Source organism: Eleutherodactylus coqui, chromosome 4 (assembly GCF_035609145.1).
Source record: "Eleutherodactylus coqui strain aEleCoq1 chromosome 4, aEleCoq1.hap1, whole genome shotgun sequence".
Classification (NCBI taxonomy): domain Eukaryota; kingdom Metazoa; phylum Chordata; class Amphibia; order Anura; family Eleutherodactylidae; genus Eleutherodactylus; species Eleutherodactylus coqui.
In genome coordinates this window covers 278,749,469-278,769,056 of record NC_089840.1, presented here as the reverse complement: position 1 = coordinate 278,769,056, position 19,588 = coordinate 278,749,469, and the positions used below count along the sequence as shown (strand labels likewise).

General features: G+C 41.6%; 2 protein-coding genes across 2 annotated transcripts in view; both read left to right on the top strand.

Annotated features, from left to right (window-relative positions):
* The window catches only part of LOC136624475 (gastrula zinc finger protein XlCGF66.1-like), a 31,066-nt gene extending 17,577 nt beyond the window's left edge, over window positions 1-13,489 (top strand). Inside the window, exons 3-5 of the mRNA XM_066598455.1 lie at window positions 12,573-12,705; window positions 13,037-13,216; window positions 13,306-13,489. Coding sequence (XP_066454552.1) covers window positions 12,628-12,705; window positions 13,037-13,216; window positions 13,306-13,446 — 399 coding nt within the window. The 5' untranslated portion in view covers window positions 12,573-12,627 and the 3' untranslated portion in view covers window positions 13,447-13,489. The remainder of the gene's footprint in view (window positions 1-12,572; window positions 12,706-13,036; window positions 13,217-13,305) is intronic.
* Window positions 1-19,588, top strand: part of LOC136626723 (zinc finger protein 850-like) — a 158,991-nt gene that overhangs the window by 61,260 nt on the left and 78,143 nt on the right. The window contains exons 6-7 of the mRNA XM_066601730.1: window positions 13,946-14,048; window positions 15,351-17,200. Coding sequence (XP_066457827.1) covers window positions 13,946-14,048; window positions 15,351-17,200 — 1,953 coding nt within the window. The remainder of the gene's footprint in view (window positions 1-13,945; window positions 14,049-15,350; window positions 17,201-19,588) is intronic.

The window sequence follows — 19,588 nt, the reverse complement described above, 5'->3', positions numbered from 1 at the left end:
GCGGGGGGGAGAGAAGGAGAGAGAGATCTCCCCTCCGTTCCTCCCCGCTCTCCCCCACCGCTCCCCGCCCCCCTGCCGGCACCTGAATCTTTAGAGACGAGCGGGTAGGTACTCGAATAAGGCACTACTCGATTGAGTAGTTTGCCTTATCGAGTATGCTCGCTCATCTCTAAATATAACGCTTCTTTATAAAGCCAAGGTGCAAGAGTTGGAGAGATTCTGTTGGTGTGGCCCATAGAATCTAGGTATTTATCTGGGATGATATTAAAATGCCCTGAAGCATTCAGTTGTTTTATTTAAGAATCTAATTTACGAGGAGCTTCTAATCTATATATATAAAATTGAATGTATGCGTGTGTCTGTCTGTCTGTGTGTGTGTTTGTCCTTTATGCGCTGCTACACCATTCATCCGATCGCCATGAAACTTTGGGAAGTTGTTGAGTACACTCCTGGGAAGATTATAGGCATAGTAAAACTATCCTACGATAAATGGCGCGCGTGCGAGCGTCGTCGACAGTTGCGCCCCCCCACGTAGATCGTTTGATTTCCATCACTGCCACCAATTCTCTCACTTCACGATGTCATAAAAACTTAAAATTTGGCATGAGCATTGAATATGTCATAAATAGGAAAAGTTAATGGGTCCCAACTCAATTATTCAATTCTAAGCGCCAAAGAATTAGCGTCCAAATTTTACGTACGGAATCTAATTCTCTCACTTCCCAATGTCATAGAAACTTGAAATTTGGCACGAGCCATGATTATGTCATAAATAGGAAAAGGTAATAAGTCCCAACCTGATTATTCAATTCTAAGCGCCAAAGAATTAGCGTCCAAATTTTACGTACGGAATCTAATTTTCTCGCTTCCCAATGTCATAGAAACTTGAAATTTGGCACGAGCATTGATTATGTCATAAATAGAAAACGCTAATGGGTCCCAACTCGATTATTCAATTCTATGCGCCAAAGAATTAGCGTCCAAATTTTACGTACGGAATCTAATTTTCTCACATAGTAACTTGAAATTTGGCACGGGCATTGAATATGTCATAAATAGGAAATGCTAATGGGTCCCAACTCGATTATTCAATTCTATGCGCAAAAGAATTAGCGTCCAAATTTTACATACGGAATGTCATTTTCTCACATAGAAACTTGAAATTTGGCACGGGCATTGATTATGCCATAAATAGGAAAAGTTAATGGGTCCCAACTCGATTATTCAATTCTATGCGCAAAAGAATTAGCGTCCAAATTTTACGTACGGAATGTAATTTTCTCACTTCCTGATATATATAAATGAATGTATGTCTGTCTGTTTGTCCTTTATGCATTACTACACCATTCATCCAATTGCCATGAGACTTTGGGAAGTTGCTGAGTACACTCCTGGGAAGATTATAGGCATAGTACAACTATCCTACGATAGGTGACGCGCGTACGAGCATCGTCGACAGTTACAGTTATGCCCCCCAGACAAAGATCGTTTGATTTCCATCTCAAGCACGAAAGCAAAAGGCATTACGAGCAACGGGATAACCAGAAAATGATGCACCGCCAAACGTTTCGCAAGACAATTGCTGGATATTGAGAATGCTGAGGTAAAATGAAAGCTGTGCTGTGATTGGTTGCTATTTCTTATACTGCTGAGGTAACATGAAAGCTGTGCTGTGATTGGTGGCTACTTCTTATACTACTGAGGTTGCATGAAAGCTGTGCTGCGATTCGTTGTTATATATTATACCACTGAGGTAACATGAAAGCTGCGCTGTGATTGGTTGCTATATATAATACCGCAGAGGTAACATGAAAGTTGCGCTGTGATTGGTTGCTATTTTTTATATTGCTGAGGCAGAATAAAAGTTGCGCTGTGATTGGTTGTTATTTCTCTTACTGCTAAGGTAACATGAAAATTGCGCTGTGATTGGTTGTTATATATTATACCACTGAGGTAACATGAAAGCTGCGCTGTGATTGGTTGTTATCTAGATATATAAAAACGAATGAATGTATGTCTGTCTGTCTTCGCAGCAACGCGCGACGGGTAAGCTAGTCTATATATATATAAAATTGAATGTATGCGTGTCTGTCTGTGTGTCTGTCTGTGTGTCTGTTTGTCCTTTATGCGCTACTACACCATTCATCCGATCGCCATGAAACTTTGGGAAGTTGTTGAGTACACTCCTGGGAAGATTACTGGCATAGTACAACTATCCTATGATAAATGGCGCGCGTGCGAGCGTCGTCGACAGTTACGCCCCCCCCACGTAGATCGTTCGATTTCCATCATTGCCACTAATTCACTTCCCGATAGCGTAGAAACATGAAATTTGGCACGAGCATTGATTATGTCATAAATAGGAAAAGCTAATGGGTCCCAACTCGATTATTCAATTCTAAGCGCCAAAGAATTAGCGTCCAAATTTTACGTACGGAATCTAATTCTCTCACTTCCTGATATATACAGTTAGGGCCAGAAATATTTGGACAGTGACACAAGTTTTGTTATTTTAGCTGTTTACAAAAACATGTTCAGAAATACAATTATATATATAATATGGGCTGAAAGTGCACACTCCCAGCTGCAATATGAGAGTTTCCACATCCAAATCGGAGAAAGGGTTTAGGAATCATAGCTCTGTAATGCATAGCCTCCTCTTTTTCAAGGGACCAAAAGTAATTGGACAATGGACTCTAAGGGCTGCAATTAACTCAGAAGGCGTCTCCCTCGTTAACCTGTAATCAATTAAGTAGTTAAAAGGTCTGGGGTTGATTCCAGGTGTGTGGTTTTGGATTTGGAAGCTGTTGCTGTGACCAGACAACATGCGGTCAAAGGAACTCTCAATTGAGGTGAAGCAGAACATCCTGAGGCTGAAAAAAAAGAAAAAATCCATCAGAGAGATAGCAGACATGCTTGGAGTAGCAAAATCAACAGTCGGGTACATTCTGAGAAAAAAGGAATTCACTGGTGAGCTTGGGAACTCAAAAAGGCCTGGGCGTCCATGAAAGACAACGGTGGTGGATGATCGCCGCATACTTTCTTTGGTGAAGAAGAACCCGTTCACAACATCAACTGAAGTCCAGAACACTCTCAGGGAAGTAGGTGTATCTGTCTCTAAGTCAACAGTAAAGAGAAGACTCCATGAAAGTAAATACAAAGGCTTCACATCTAGATGCAAACCATTCATCAATTCCAAAAATAGACAGGCCAGAGTTAAATTTGCCGAAAAACACCTCAAGAATTAGACGCACTTGCGCAGAAGTACCAGTACTCCCTTCTGGTCGGTCTGGGCACGATCGGCGTTCTGGCTCCGCCCCCTTCTACGCGTCATTGCGTAGCCCCGCTCGGTCATGTGTGCCGATTCCAGCCAATCAGGAGGCACTACCACTACCGTCACCACTATCCTATGTAACCTGGTACTATTCTACCACTACCGTCACCACTATCCTATGTAACCTGGTACTATTCTACCACTACAGTCACCACTATCCTATGTAACCTGGTACTATTCTACCACTACCGTCACCACTATCCTATGTAACCTGGTACTATTCTACCACTACAGTCACCACTATCCTATGTAACCTGGTACTATTCTACCACTACCGTCACCACTATCCTATGTAACCTGGTACTATTCTACCACTACTGTCACCACTATCCTATGTAACCTGGTACTATTCTACCACTACCGTCACCACTATCCTATGTAACCTGGTACTATTCTACCACTACAGTCACCACTATCCTATGTAACCTGGTACTATTCTACCACTACCGTCACCACTATCCTATGTAACCTGGTACTATTCTATCACTACCTTCACCACTATCCTATGTAACCTGGTACTATTCTACCACTACTGTCACCACTATCCTATGTAATCTGGTACTATTCTACCACTACTATCACCACTATCCTATGTAACCTGGTACTATTCTACCACTACTGTCACCACTATCCTATGTAACCTGGTACTATTCTACCACTACCCTCACCACTATCCTATGTAACCTGGTACTATTCTACCACTACCGTCACCACTATCCTATGTAACCTGGTACTATTCTACCACTACCGTCACCACTATCCTATGTAACCTGGTACTATTCTACCACTACCGTCACCACTATCCTATGTAACCTGGTGCTATTCTATCACTACAGTCACCACTATCCTATGTAACCTGGTACTATTCTACCACTACAGTCACCACTATCCTATGTAACCTGGTACTATTGTACCACTACCGTCACCACTATCCTATGTAATCTGGTACTATTCTACCACTACCGTCACCACTACCCTCTGTAACCTAGTACTTATCTACCACTAGTGTCACCACTATCCTATGTAACCTGGTACTATTCTACCACTACAGTCACCACTATCCTATGTAACCTGGTACTATTCTACCACTACAGTCACCACTATCCTATGTAACCTGGTACTATTCTACCACTACAGTCACCACTATCCTATGTAACCTGGTACTATTCTACCACTACTGTCACCACTATCCTATGTAACCTGGTACTATTCTACCACTACTGTCACCACTATCCTATGTAACCTGGTACTATTCTACCACTACAGTCACCACTATCCTATGTAACCTGGTACTATTCTACCACTACCGTCACCACTATCCTATGTAACCTGGTACTATTCTACCACTACCGTCACCACTATCCTATGTAACCTGGTACTATTCTACCACTACTGTCACCACTATCCTATGTAACCTGGTACTATTCTACCACTACTGTCACCACTATCCTATGTAACCTGGCACTATTCTACCACTACAGTCACCACTATCCTATGTAACCTGGTACTATTCTACCACTACAGTCACCACTATCCTATGTAACCTGGTACTATTCTACCACTACAGTCACCACTATCCTATGTAACCTGGTACTATTCTACCACTACCGTCACCACTATCCTATGTAACCTGGTACTATTCTACCACTACAGTCACCACTATCCTATGTAACCTGGTACTATTCTACCACTACCATCACCACTATCCTATGTAACCTGGTACTATTCTACCACTACCGTCACCACTATCCTATGTAACCTGGTGCTATTCTACCACTACCGTCACCACTATCCTATGTAACCTGGTACTATTCTACCACTACAGTCACCACTATCCTATGTAACCTGGTGCTATTCTACTACTACTGTCACCACTATCCTATGTAATCTGGTACTATTCTACCACTACAGTCACCACTATCCTATGTAACCTGGTGCTATTCTACTACTACTGTCACCACTATCCTATGTAATCTGGTACTATTCTACCACTACAGTCACCACTATCCTATGTAACCTGGTACTATTCTACCACTACCGTCACCACTATCCTATGTAATCTGGTACTATTCTACCACTACAGTCACCACTATCCTATGTAACCTGGTACTATTCTACCACTAGTGTCACCACTATCCTATGTAACCTGGTACTATTCTACCACTACCATCACCACTATCCTATGTAACCTGGTACTATTCTACCACTACCGTCACCACTATGCTCTGGCCATACAGAAGTGTATAACCCCACTTGCTTTCGCGAGACAACCCTTTTAACGCTGGGGTTTGACCTGGTTAGTTCTGCAGGGGGCTCAATCACTAGGGGCTCCTTCACACAGGCGTCATTTGCATGCGGAATAGGCGTGTCAAAAAAATCATGGCTAACGGTTCAAAAAATAACCTGAATGGGTGATTTCTAGCAATCAAGTCCTGAGCTTAATTCGCCGTGAAATTAACCATTCACACAATCAGGAGTTGCGTGTTGCGTGTTATCCAGCTCCCTTAAGAGTCTATGGAAACCCCTGAACATCACACACCAAAGATAGGTCGGGTCCTATCTTTTCATGCAGCACGGGCCTTAGGCCTCATGTCCACGGGGAAAATAAGAATTAAAATCCGCAGCGTTTTTCCCGCACGCGGATCCACGCCCCATAGGAATGCATTGACGACCCGCAGGTAGATAAATACCCGCAGATGGTAATTAAAAAATTTCTTACATAAAGTTACAAATGTGACACCCCAATGCAATCTGTCGAATGCCTTCTCCATGTACAAGGCTAATAATAGAGAAGACACACAAGAGAGCTCGACCATAGCAGTTAGATCTAATATCCTCCAGTTATCATCAGGCCTGTCTCCCCCTCGTAATAATGACCTGCTCATTGAGGATAATACTGGGGAGGACTGTAAGGCTGGGTTCACATGGGACAGATTTGCTGCAGAATTTTTGTATGAACAATCCGCGCAGAAATTCTGCAGCAAATCCGTTCCGTGTGAACCCATGCTTAACAGTCCTTCCCAGTATTCTCCTCAATGACGAGGTCATTATTGTTCGCACGGAAATTCAGCACTCGGCTCCTAATCCCTGGATTGGCCAGCAAAGTGGACGAGATTTTGCAAAAATCTCGTCCACACACTGCGGCCGATGGAAACGGCCATGCGGCGCGGAAATTAAAGACAGTTCATGTCAATTCTTTTTTTTTTTCCGTAGCGGCCACTCTCCTCTTTACGGTGAGAGATGGCCACAGCGGAAATGCAGGCGGCGCTTGCTGCTCCAAAACCGGCAGCTGTGGTTTTCCAGCGGAATTCTCATGGATTTTAGGTACATCCAATCTGCGAGAATTCCGCTGGAAATCCTTCCCTTGTGAACCCAGCCTAAGAAGTCTTTCAGCTAGTAGTTTAGAGTATGTCTTGGTTTCGCAGTTAAGTAAAGAGAATGGCGCAAATTTAGCTGGTGTATTTGGAGCTTTACCTGGTTTGGGAATTGTATTTATAGTGGCCTGGAGCATCTAATCTGCAAGCAACCACATGCGATTGCTTTATTAAATGTTAGTTAATTGGGGAGATAGAATAGGAGCAAAAAGTTTGTAACATTTTTTGGGCGAAACCATCTCGGCCAGGAGGGTTCTGAGATTTGAGACAGTTAATTACCCAAATAACTTCAGATGAAAGGGCAGGAGTTGAGTTGAGCTTAATTTTGTGGAGGACGTTTGTTGTTATTAGAGGGGTCAGTTGTGGAGTCGCCAATCCTCTTTTGGGTTATAGAGCCTAGAATAGAAGGAGCTAAATTCATCAGCTATATTCTTGGGGTGAGAAATGTTGATACCAAAACCATTAGACCTCATTATGAAGGGGATTTTTGCTCTTGCTTGTCGTTTTTTGACTAGGTTGGCCATCAACCTTGAAGGCTTCTTAAATGATCAGTGAAACGACATACGAGAGAGTTTTAAGCTTTTATGGTAGTTCTCTAGAACAGGGGTCCCCAACTCCAGTCCTCAGGGACCCCCAACAGGTCATGTTTTCAGGATCTCCGATAGTAAGAACCCCTGTGGCAATGTCTGAAGCACTGACGATAATTACATCACCTTGCAACACTGAGGAAATCCTGAAAACCTGACCTGTTGGTGGTCCCTGAGGACTGGAGTTGGGGAACACTGATCTAGGAGTGTAAGCCTTTAATTAGAGGGGGAGGGCTGTAGTAGTTGCTCCCAGCTGGTAATTTGTGTGAGGAGGTCATTAACTCGTGAATGTTTTTCTCTTTTGTGTTGTGAACCTAATTTTATAAGAACCCCTCAAATAAATGCCTTAGTCGCGTTCCAGATTAAAAATGTATCAATTTCAGGGATCGCATTGAGTGAAAAAGATTCCTTCAATTCGTTTGTAATGATGTTTCTATAATGAGGAATTTTCATGAAAAATATATTATTTCTCCAGGATCTGATATAGCTCGTATGAGAGTCTAAAGAGATGGTCATTGTGATAGAGAAGTGGTCGGACCATGTATTAGTGCCTGACCGAGGCAAGAGTCCATCTATCTACTAGAAATAGGTCGATGTGAGAGAAGGACCTGTGATGGGAATAGTACGTGCATTCTTTACAGGAAGCGTTTAACCATCGGAACATATGATATAACTAGAGATGAGCGAGCATACTCGATAAGGCAAACTACTCGAGCGAGTAGTGCCTTATTCGAGTACCTGCCCGCTCGTCTCTAAAGATTCGGCTGCTGGCGTGGGTGACAGGTGAGTTGCGGCAGTGAGCAGAAGGGAGCGGGGGGGAGAGAAGGAGAGAGAGATCTCCCCTCCGTTCCTCCCCGCTCTCCCCCACCGCTCCCCGCCCCCCTGCCTGCACCTGAATCTTTAGAGACGAGCGGGCAGGTACTCGAATAAGGCACTACTCAATTGAGTAGTTTGCCTTATCGAGTATACTCGCTCATCTCTAAATATAACGCTTCTTTATAAAGCCAAGGTGCAAGAGTTGGAGAGATTCTTTTGGTGTGGCCCATAGAATCTAGGTATTTATCTGGGATGATATTAAAATACCCTGAAGCATTCAGTTGTTTTATTTAAGAATCTAATTTACGAGGAGCTTCTAATCTATATATATAAAATTGAATGTATGCGTGTATGTCTGTGTGTCTGTCTGTTTGTCCTTTATGTGCTACTACACCATTCATCCGATCGCCATGAAACTTTGGGAAGTTGTTGAGTACACTCCTGGGAAGATTATAGGCATAGTACAACTATCCTATGATAAATGGCGCGCGTGCGAGCGTCGCCGACAGTTATGCCCCCCCACGTAGATCGTTCGATTTCCATCATTGCCACTAATTCTCTCACTTCCCGATAGTGTAGAAACATGAAATTTGGCACGAGCATTGATTATGTCATAAATAGGAAAAGCTAATAGGTCCCAACTCGATTATTCAATTCTAATCGCCAAAGAAGAATTAGCGTCCAAATTTTACGTATGGAATCTAATTTTCTCGCTTCCCAATGTCATAGAAACTTGAAATTTGGTACGAGCATTGATTATGTCATAAATAGGAAAAGGTAATGGGTCCCAACTCCATTATTCAATTCTAAGCGCAAAACAATTAGCGTCCAAACTTTACGTACGGAATCTAATTCTCTCACTTCCTGATGCCATCTATATATATATATATATATATAAATGAATGTATGTCTGTCCTTTATGCATTACTACACCATTCATCCAATTGCCATGAGACTTTGGGAAGTAGCTGAGTACACTCCTGGGAAGATTACTGGCATAGTACATCTATCCTACGATAGGTGGCGCACATGCGAGCATCGTCGAGAGTTATGCCCCCCAGACAAAAATCGTTTGATTTGCATCTCAAGCGCAAAAGCAAAAGGCATTACGAGCAACGGGATGAGTGTTCAACCAGAAAATGATGCATCCGCCGAACGTTTCGCAAGACAATTGCTGGATATTGAGAATGCTGAGGTAAAATGAAAGCTGTGCTGTGATTGGTTGCTATTTCTTATACTACTGAGGTTGCATGAAAGCTGTGCTGCGATTCGTTGTTATATATTATACCACTAAGGTAACATGAAAGCTGCGCCGTGATTGGTTGCTATATATAATACCGCAGAGGTAACATGAAAGCTGCGCTGTGATTGGTTGCTATATATAATACCGCAGAGGTAACATGAAAGCTGCGCTGTGATTAGTTGCTATATATAATACCGCAGAGGTAACATGAAAGCTGCGCTGTGATTGGTTGCTATTTTTTATATTGCTGAGGCAGAATAAAAGTTGCGCTGTGATTGGTTGTTATTTCTCTTACTGCTGAGGTAACATGAAAGCTGCGCTGTGATTGGTTGTTATATATTATACTGCTGAGGTAACATGAAAGCTGCGCTGTGATTGGTTGTTATATATTATACCACTGAGGTAACATGAAAGCTGCGCTGTGATTGGTTGTTATATATTATACCACTTAGGTAACATGAAAGCTGCGCTGTGATTGGTTGTTATCTAGATATATAAAAACGAATGTATGTATGTATGTCTGTCTGTCTTCGCAGCAATGCGCGACGGGTAAGCTAGTCTATATATATAAAATTGAATGTATGCGTGTGTGTCTGTCTGTGTGTCTGTCTGTTTGTCCTTTATGCGCTACTACACCATTCATCCGATCGCCATGAAACTTTGGGAAGTTGTTAAGTACACTCCTGGGAAGATTATAGGCATAGTACAACTATCCTATGATAAATGGCGCGTGTGTGAGCCTTGTCAACAGTTACGCCCCCCCACGTAGATTGTTCGATTTCCATCATTGCCACTAATTCTCTCGCTTACCGATGTCGTAGAAACATGAAATTTGGCACAAGCATTGACTATGTCATAAATAGGAAAAGCTAATGGGTCCCAACTCGATTATTCAATTCTAAGTGCCAAAGAATTAGCGTCCACATTTTACGTACGGAATCTAATTTTCTCACTTCCCAATGTCATAGAAACGTGAAATTTGGCACGAGCATTGATTATGTCATAAATAGGAAAAGCTAAAGGAATTAGCGTCCAAATTTTACGTACGGAATCTAATTCTATCACTTCCTGATGTCATCTATATATATATATAAAAATGAATGTATGTCTGTCTGTCTTTTATGCATTACTACACTAGATATATAAAAAACGAATGTATGTATGTCTGTCTTTGCAGCAACGCGCGATGGGTAAGCTATTCATATATATAATGGTACAATAGACCCCCTAATAGGATTCCCAGAGTTTAATTAACAAGCAGTTGGACACATGGATTCTAATGTGAAATAATTTATTAATGCTGATTTCCAAACAATGGCACTACTAGAATGTTATAAAAACCATATACGTGTTTTGGGATCCGCCCCCTTTTCCCCAGTATACGTAAATATCCTTAAATTATTTAGATGATTGCTTTCCTATGGACCTTTCTGAGCGCGTGAAATTTTACTATTGCTGTTTGCCTCTTATAGCAGCCGGACACAGCGCCCTCAGGTAGGTCCTTCACCTGCATAAGCAAGGGCTGACTCAGCTCACCATGGCTCCAGGATCAGTGATAGGAGGTCCATCTCCCAGGGGGGTCAGTTTCGTGTACACAGTAAGGATTTACCCACCGAACTCGCCTTTAACAAGGACAGTCTGACTCCTTACACACCCCGGTGACATTTATACCCTCTGTGCCCAGTTTTGTCACCTGCTTATTTTCATACCACTGTGCCTCCCCTATTCTTCCTCACCTTTTCCCACCCCCTTCTGTCTTACGGAGCTCTGTTTCTCCTTTGTCCCTTCAATGGCACACTTGCACACAGTCAGGGATTTTGTAGGATTATAGTCAGGTGTATGGATTAACCAATTATAGCAAACGGGTGATTTGTATACGTAGATTGAACTATAGTCATTATCTAAAACAGCTGTGCAGGAGGCTTAACACTGGGTGAGGAACAGGCAAACTGCTGCAAAGGTGAGGCTGTGGAAAACAGCTGCATGTAGTAGCTCATGCACCAAGGCAAGATTGAGTGCAGCAACAAGACACAAGCTAGTTATAGTGCATCAGCAGTTCATCAGCTTAGAACTGGCATAAACCAGAGGGGCCCATGTACACCCACCTATTATTCAGAAATGTCTGTCCAGAAGTGAATTAATGGAAAAATTGTGGCCAAAAGTCCGACATAGAAACCAGGCCAAATAACTCAACTATGCACAAAAACATAGAAACTGGAGTGCAGAAAAATGGCAGCAGGTGTTCTGGACTGATGAGTCGCAATGCGAAATATGTAGCTGTAACAGAACACAGTTTGTTTGGATTGAGAGGACTGCTGCACAGCACCACTCTGTTCACATCACCACCTGACTCTTCTCAACTAGAATCATAGAAGGGTAGAGTTGGAAGGGACCTCCAGGGTCATCGGGTCCGACCCCCTGCTTAGTATAGGATTCACTAAATCATCCCAGACAGATGTCTGTGCAGCTTTTGTTTGAACACTTCAATTGAAGGAGAAATCACCACCTCCCGTGGTAACCTGTTCCACTCATTGATCACACTCACTGTCTAATATCTAATCTGTGTCTCCTTTCTTTCAGTTTCATCCTATTGCTTCTAGTCTTTCCTTGTGCAGATGAGAATAGGGCTGATCCCTCTGCACTGTGACAGCCCTTCAGTAACTGCTGGGGTCAATACGTGGCATGTACACCCTCCTCTGTTATGGAGAATTAAAGGAGATTTTTTACTATCTGATGCGGCCCAGCCTCTATACTTTCAGCCCTTTAGTAACTCTCGAGCTCTAAGCGCAGCGTGTCTGAAGCTGGAGGGAGGAGTCAGGTGGGGGCACCATGAACAGTGTAGTGCTGTGCGACTATCAGTCAGGATGGCAGAGGATGACTATTACCTGCTCTTGGTATTAATGAACTAAGATCAAAAAAAGGGATCAGAGTTGATGTGTAGAGGGGGTTGGGTGAGGGCCTAGCGGTGGTGCACGGAGGAGGGGGCAAAGGACCTGTTCCCTGACTCCCGGCACAACAGGGCAGCCCCAAAAACTGTGACTGTCCTGCTGAATCCGGAGTAGTTGTGAGGCATCACCAAGTCATTAGCGCTTCCATACTGGTCCACTTGGTTATAGGAGCAGAGTAATAAAATGAACAACATTTATCGTTTCTTATGTTAGCCTTTTTTGTTTTACACATGGGATTGTGTTACATTGTCTCGTCTTCTCTCCATTCAGGATCCTTGGCTGATATCTTCTATATCTGATAGTTATCTTGATTGACCCGACAAGGATGGAGAGGAACCGGGACAAGATGGCAGATAGTATATTCACCCTCACCCTAGAGATACTCCTTCAGCTTACAGGAGAGGTGAGAGATTCTGGGGATGACGTCACGTTCCATCACTCTTATCTATGTCACTCTGTTCATCATAAATGCCGGAAAAAATATTGCCGGTTGTGTGAAATAATAGTAACCCAATGGACCTATTATAAGGCAATGGGTGCCATTGATGTCTGTCATAGAATGGATCTAGAACTCTGATAATTTTGTTGTTTTGCCTCTAAGATGAAATAAAAAAATTGCAATTGATGAACACAGATGTGAACAAAACCTTAATAACTGTTGGCCATAACTGGAGACATGAAGGACTCTGGGAATGTCTGCAGGGATATTTATGGATGTGTCTCCCCATAAACAGGATTACACGGTAGTGAAGAAGACTTCTAGTGATGGCTGTCAGGCCCTGGTGTCTGATGGATGGGGAAGACCCCTGAGCCCAATCACAGGGCCTCCACCTCACCCCCTCATACTGGAGGAGATCAATGAGCAGAAGATCCTAGAACTCATCAACAAGATGATTGAGCTGCTGACTGGAGAGGTGACGCTGCTGGGAATGCTGGGACATTATACCGTAATGCTATGGCGGTATAACATGTCTGGGTGATGACGGTATCATTGTGTTGTCAGGTTCCTATAAGGTGTCAGGATGTAGCTGTCTATTTCTCCATGGAGGAGTGGGAGTATTTAGAAGGACACAAGGATCTGTACAAGGACATCATGATGGAGGACCACCAGTCCCCCCCATCACCAGGTAATAGACAGGACTAAATCCACATGGCCTTTATTATTTGTATGTAGAGAATGAATTCAGTGGCTGTCTGTGTTTTCTGCAGGTAGATTCAGTAAGAGAACAGCAGCGGAGAGATGTCCCCGGCCTCTTCTTCCACAGGATGATCAGGTAGATGGAGAGAAGGTCTCATGAAATCTCCCCTCTGGTCTGTAGGACGGCTGAGAAGGTCTTGTGTTCAGTCTTATTATATGATTGATACTTGTATAATGAGAAGCTGGAGATGGCAGGATTACAGCCGACCGCAGACATTAGATCTCCATATCTTATCACTATTTTCTGGTTCTGGAGACTTCTGGTTGGAATAAAGAAGCAACAGGTTGGAGTTATACAGGAGACCTGCAGCTATTTGGCCCAGATCACTACTGCTGTCATGTCATTCCAACTCCTCATACTAATTAATGACCTTTTCTGGCCATATAAAACCTTCCACTCGACTTCTCCAACTGTGTGATGACTTTTACAATATTTATTTCACAGCTTGTGAATCCTGATGAAGATCTGCTCCATATTGATGCTACAGAGACACATCTGGGGGGGGATCAGCCGTGTAAGGAGGAGGTTCTTCCACATAACCACCCAGGTGAGTAACCACTACGGTAAATGCAGAGAACATCACAGATTTGATTCATGTGTGATTGTTCTCGGTGAGAGAAACCAAATAATCCTTGTAGATATAATACCTTTTAATTGTCAACAAAAATGCATGATACTACAACACACATGTAGCACTACAAAGTGGCACAACTTTGTAGCACTCTTTTTTTCAGGATTTCCGTGGAGGGGGAGTTGAAATACAAGTCCTACCATGAAAATAAGCCCTAGCTACATTAAAAAGAAACACAATACATTACCTAACAGGCGCTGCCCACTCCGCCGGACTTCTCCAGTAGCTCCGCGGCACTTGTCTGTAGTCTTCAACCACTGCTTCCTGGTCAGGGGGTTCAAAAATCCTGCCTCCAAAAAGCGCTGGCTCTAATTGGTTCTCGAGCGCCACGGCTCAGCCAATCACTGCAGTGCTGGATAAACCAATCACAGTAAGCGCATTGAATAGCTGCGATTGGTTTTTCAAGTACTGCAGTGATTGGCTGAGCCCTGGAGCTCGAGAACCAATCAGAGTCAGTGCTTTTTGGAGGCAGGATTTTTGACCCCCCTGACCAGGAAGCGGTGGCTGAAGACTATAAACAAATGCTGCAGAACTGCCAGGGAAGAAGTCGATGGAGCAGACAGCGCCTGTTAGGGAATGTAATTTTTTTTTGTGTGTTTTTTTTTTTATGCAGCTAGGGCTTATTTTAGGCACAAACAGTAGGACTTTCGACTGTAAGAGTTGCATCACAGCGCACAAAAACCGCGATATAGGGAAACATGGACTACAAAACATCGCAAATCGCAGCGGTACAAAGCATACCCCTATTTTTTTTTTCTTACAATGTGCAGTCTACAAAACATCGCTAATATGAAGTAACTTACTGGAAAGCATGGGCTTCACATACATGCAATTTGTAGCACTGTTGCATCGCAACAAAATCGTGTGATTTTTTTTTTTGATTTTTTTTTTTTCACCTGTGTGAAAACGAGCTAAAGGGGCTTTTCACACTCTGCCCACCAGAATACATCAGGGCTGCAGCAGAAGTACTCAGTTTAATGAAAATATAAAAAAAGTAAGTTTGTTGGCTAAAATAATTAGCTAATTAGGTGGGTTGTCAGTAGATTAGGAGGTCTATAAATTATTGTGTCTACTATTAATGAGAAAACCCCTTTTATTAATTGAATTCTGCTGTATACCTTAAAATATGTAAAGACATTTATATAGAGATGTAATAAACTATCAGTATAATTATAATGTTCTATTCAAAAATAACAAAATCTGTTTTATTCTTGGCAGACGACGACTCCAGAAGCTCAGAGGGACATCTGATATCTTCAGATTGTAAATTGGAAGATCATGGTATTATACAATATACATATGAAGAGCCTTCCCTTATCTTAGATATACCCTCAGCCCTTCACAGCAAAGATCTATCATCTGATTCTTTCATACAGGTTCCATCTTCTAATTCATTACAGAATGTTAAACAAAATAAAATTTATACACGAGATGTTTTTGTTAGGCATCAGCGAATTCACACGGGGCAAAAACTATTTTCATGTTCGGAATGTGGAAAGCATTTTAAGTGTAATTCACAGCTTGTTAGACATCAGAGATTTCACACAGGGGAAAGGCCATTTTCATGTGCAGAATGTGGAAAGTATTTCAAGCATAAATCACAGCTGGTTATACATCAGAGAATTCACACAGGTGAAAGGCCATTTTCCTGTTCAGAATGTGGAAAATGTTTTTATCTGAAATTACATCTTGATACACATAAGAGAATTCACACGGGGGAGAAGCCCTATTCATGTCCAGAATGTGGAAAGTATTTTAAGTGTAAATCACAGCTTATTACACATCAGAGAATTCACACAGGGGAGAGGCCATTTGCATGTTCAGAGTGTGGAAAGTATTTTAAGTGTAAATCACAACTTGCTACACATCAGAGAATCCACACAGGAGAGAGGCCATTTTCATGTTCAGAATGTGGAAAATGCTTTAATCTGAAATCACACCTTAAAACACATCAGAGAATCCATACAGGGGAGAAACCATTTTCATGTAAAGAATGTGGGAAAGTCTTTAGTCGTAAAACAGATCTTGTTAGACATCAGAGAATGCACACAGAGGAGGAGCCATGTTCATGTTCAGAATGTGGAAAAGTTTTTAAGTATAAATCACAGCTAGTTACACATCAGAAAATTCACACGGGGGAGAAAACATTTTCATGTTCAGATTGTGGAAAGTATTTTAATTATAAATCACAGCTTGTGACACATCAGAGAATTCACTCAAAGGCAAATCAATTTTGTTGTTCAGAATGTGGCAAATATTTTAATTATAAATCACAGCTTGTTACGCATCAGAGAATTCACACAGGTGAGAGGCCATATTCATGTTCAGAATGTGATAAATCTTTTAACAAGAGAGGAAATCTTGTTAAACATCAGCAAATTCACACAGGAGATAAACTATTTTCATGTTCAGAATGTGATAAATCCTTTCACCAGAGATCAAATCTTGTTAAACATCAGCGAACTCACACAAGGGAGAAGGCATTTTCAGATTGTGGGAATGATTTTAACCCAGAATCAAAACTTTTTGATCATCAAATAACTCACACAGGGGATAAACCATTTGCATGTTCAGAATGTGGGAAATGTTTTACTGAGAGATTTCATTTAATTAGACATCAGAGAATTCACACAGGGGAGAAGCCATATTCATGTGGAGAATGTGGGAAATCTTTTACAGATCAATCAGTTCTTGTTACACATTATAGAACTCACACAGGGGAGAGACCATTTTCATGTTTAGAATGTGGGAAATGCTTTACTAATAAATCACATCTTATTACACATCAGAGAATTCATACAGGGGAGAAGCCATATTCATGTGCAGAATGTGGAAAATGCTTTTATCAGAAATCACATCTTGTTTCACATCAGAGAATTCACACAGGGGAGAAACTGTTCTCATGTTCAGAATGTGGAAAAGGCTTTAATCACAAATCACATTTCACTACTCATCAGAGAATCCATACAGGGGAAAAACCGTATTCATGTGCAGAATGTGAAAAATGTTTTACAGCTATATCAAGTCTTGTTAACCATCAAAAAACTCACGCAGAGGAGAAGCCATATTAATATTTGTATTTGGGAAATTCTTCACCCGCAAATCACATTTTCCTAAACCTCAAATATCTTATCAGAGAAGCTGACATTTTCTTTCCTTTTCTTGTTTTTATTTGTTAATTGGTAAATAGTAAAATAAATCTAGCATGCCTTCCTGACACGCAATGTAAATGCAGAAGCCTATTCCCTTATAACCAAAGTGGGATCCTGGCTGTAAGTGACAGCCATGATCCTGCTGTAGCTGTCAATATTGAGCCTAGCTTCAGTCCTGGCAACATAGATGCAGCTGTTAGTACATACAGCGGAGTCTTAAGGGACTAATTAAGTATTTACTCCTCTACACATCCTATCCTGGTATTCTTTTAAGTGCAAATTAATCACACCCTGTCTGTGCCTTTTCATATGTATGTGTAGGTTCAATAGCTCGCTATAACATCATGTATTTTTGTTAGCCATTAAAAGGTATCATATCTACAAGATTGCATGGTTTCTCTTACTGAGGACAATCATATTTCACATTAGAGAATCACAGGGGCAGAGCTTTGTCTGACTAAATCAAATTGGAGCCCTTCACAGTGACAGACAGACTAAAATATAACTTTTATTCAAGACTAACATAAAATAATGACTTGGGCTAAGAACAAGACAAACATAAAGACAGAGAATATTACAGATAGGTGGGTAAATGGAGTTATTAGAATCACCCCACCTAGGCTATGGTAAAGACGAGACTGAAGAGTCGCTAGTGATGCATCAGATAGTCCGTAATTTAATGAGTAGAACCACGGGTATCAGATATAAGTCTAAGAACACTTTGGTACTGGAGCAAAATTGCTCAAAAAACCTATGGAGATCGCACTGGTTTAGTCGTCACTTGCGATTAATTAATCCAATGGTCACTAAAGTGGGGCCCCAGTACCTATAAACTATAAGAAGAGTGTCACGCATCAGTATAGCGACCGTCTGTAACAAAGTGGTCACATTCGGATAGGTTGATGATCACAGGATTTGATAGTTACTTAGCCAATAATATGATTTGAGGAAACCATAAAAGTGCCTGAAGTATTTGGCTCAGAGTAGTATCAGTCCATATCATTTGGAAAGAACGGTAAGCTCTCTTTAGTATAAGTATAGCTCAATATACAACTCATATAACTCGAGAGAAGAATGGATGACCTCTCTTTATGTGAAAGGGTGATTACTGCTCAAGAATAATTACTGCTCGTAGATAATGCCTGAGCTCACCATCAGAGCTCCAGGCTCTACCACTTTTGTTATTTTATCTGAATGTGTGTGTGTTGGATGCAGGTCTCATATCTAGGCAGCACAGACACCGCTCTGCTTATGCTACTATGCGCTGCCTAGAGACCTTGATAGAATGAAAGGGATCTGAAAAAAGCTCTATGTAGCCTGGAACTCTATCTCTTTTTTGATAAACTAGTCCCAGGCTACTATATATCTATAGAGCTTATTATATGAACAAGTTGCAGACCGCTATTATTTCGCTATTTAGCGACCTTGTTCAAAGATTATTGGATGATGAACTAAGTCTGGGTCTTGAATAATCCCCTACTTTCTAGTTCTGATCCCATTTCAATTCTTTGAGGTTAGTTGATGTGCAGTATTTCTCTATAAATCAGTATATCTCCTGCACATCTCCTAACTAGCCTGCATGACCACACCAACAAAAATCTGACAGAGATTATATAACCCTCTATGTCCCAATACACGATTGTGGTACTTTCTCAAAATCTGGCAGAAAGTAATTAACCCTTCGTGTCCCAAAACACGATTGTGGCACTTTCTCTTAACTCTTTGTGTCCCAAAACAAGATTGTGGCACTTTCTCAAAATTTGACAGAAAGTATTTAACCCTTCGTGTCTCAAAACACGATTGTGGTACTTTCTCTCTCTTTCTCTTGAGTTTTCAACTCAATGAACCTGTCATATCGTATGGCATAACTCATACAATTGCTCCTGATGAACTACCAACAATCCTAGTAGGGAAACGCGTTGAGCAGTAACTATTCCTGAGCAAGTAATCATATTTCTACGAGCAGTAATTATTCCTGAGCAGTAATCACCCTTTCACATAAAGAGAGGTCATCCATTCTTCTCTCGAGTTATATGAGTTGTATATTGAGCTATACTTATACTAAAGAGAGCTTACTTGTGACCACTTTATTACAGACGGTCGCTATACTGATGCGTGACACTCTTCTTATAGTTTATAGGTACTGGGGCCCCACTTTAGTGACCATTGGATTAATTAATCGCAAGTGACGACTAAACCAGTACGATCTCCATAGGTTTTTTGAGCAATTTTGCTCCAGTACCAAAGTGTTCCTAGACTTATATCTGATACCCGTAATTCTACTCATTAAATTACGGACTATCT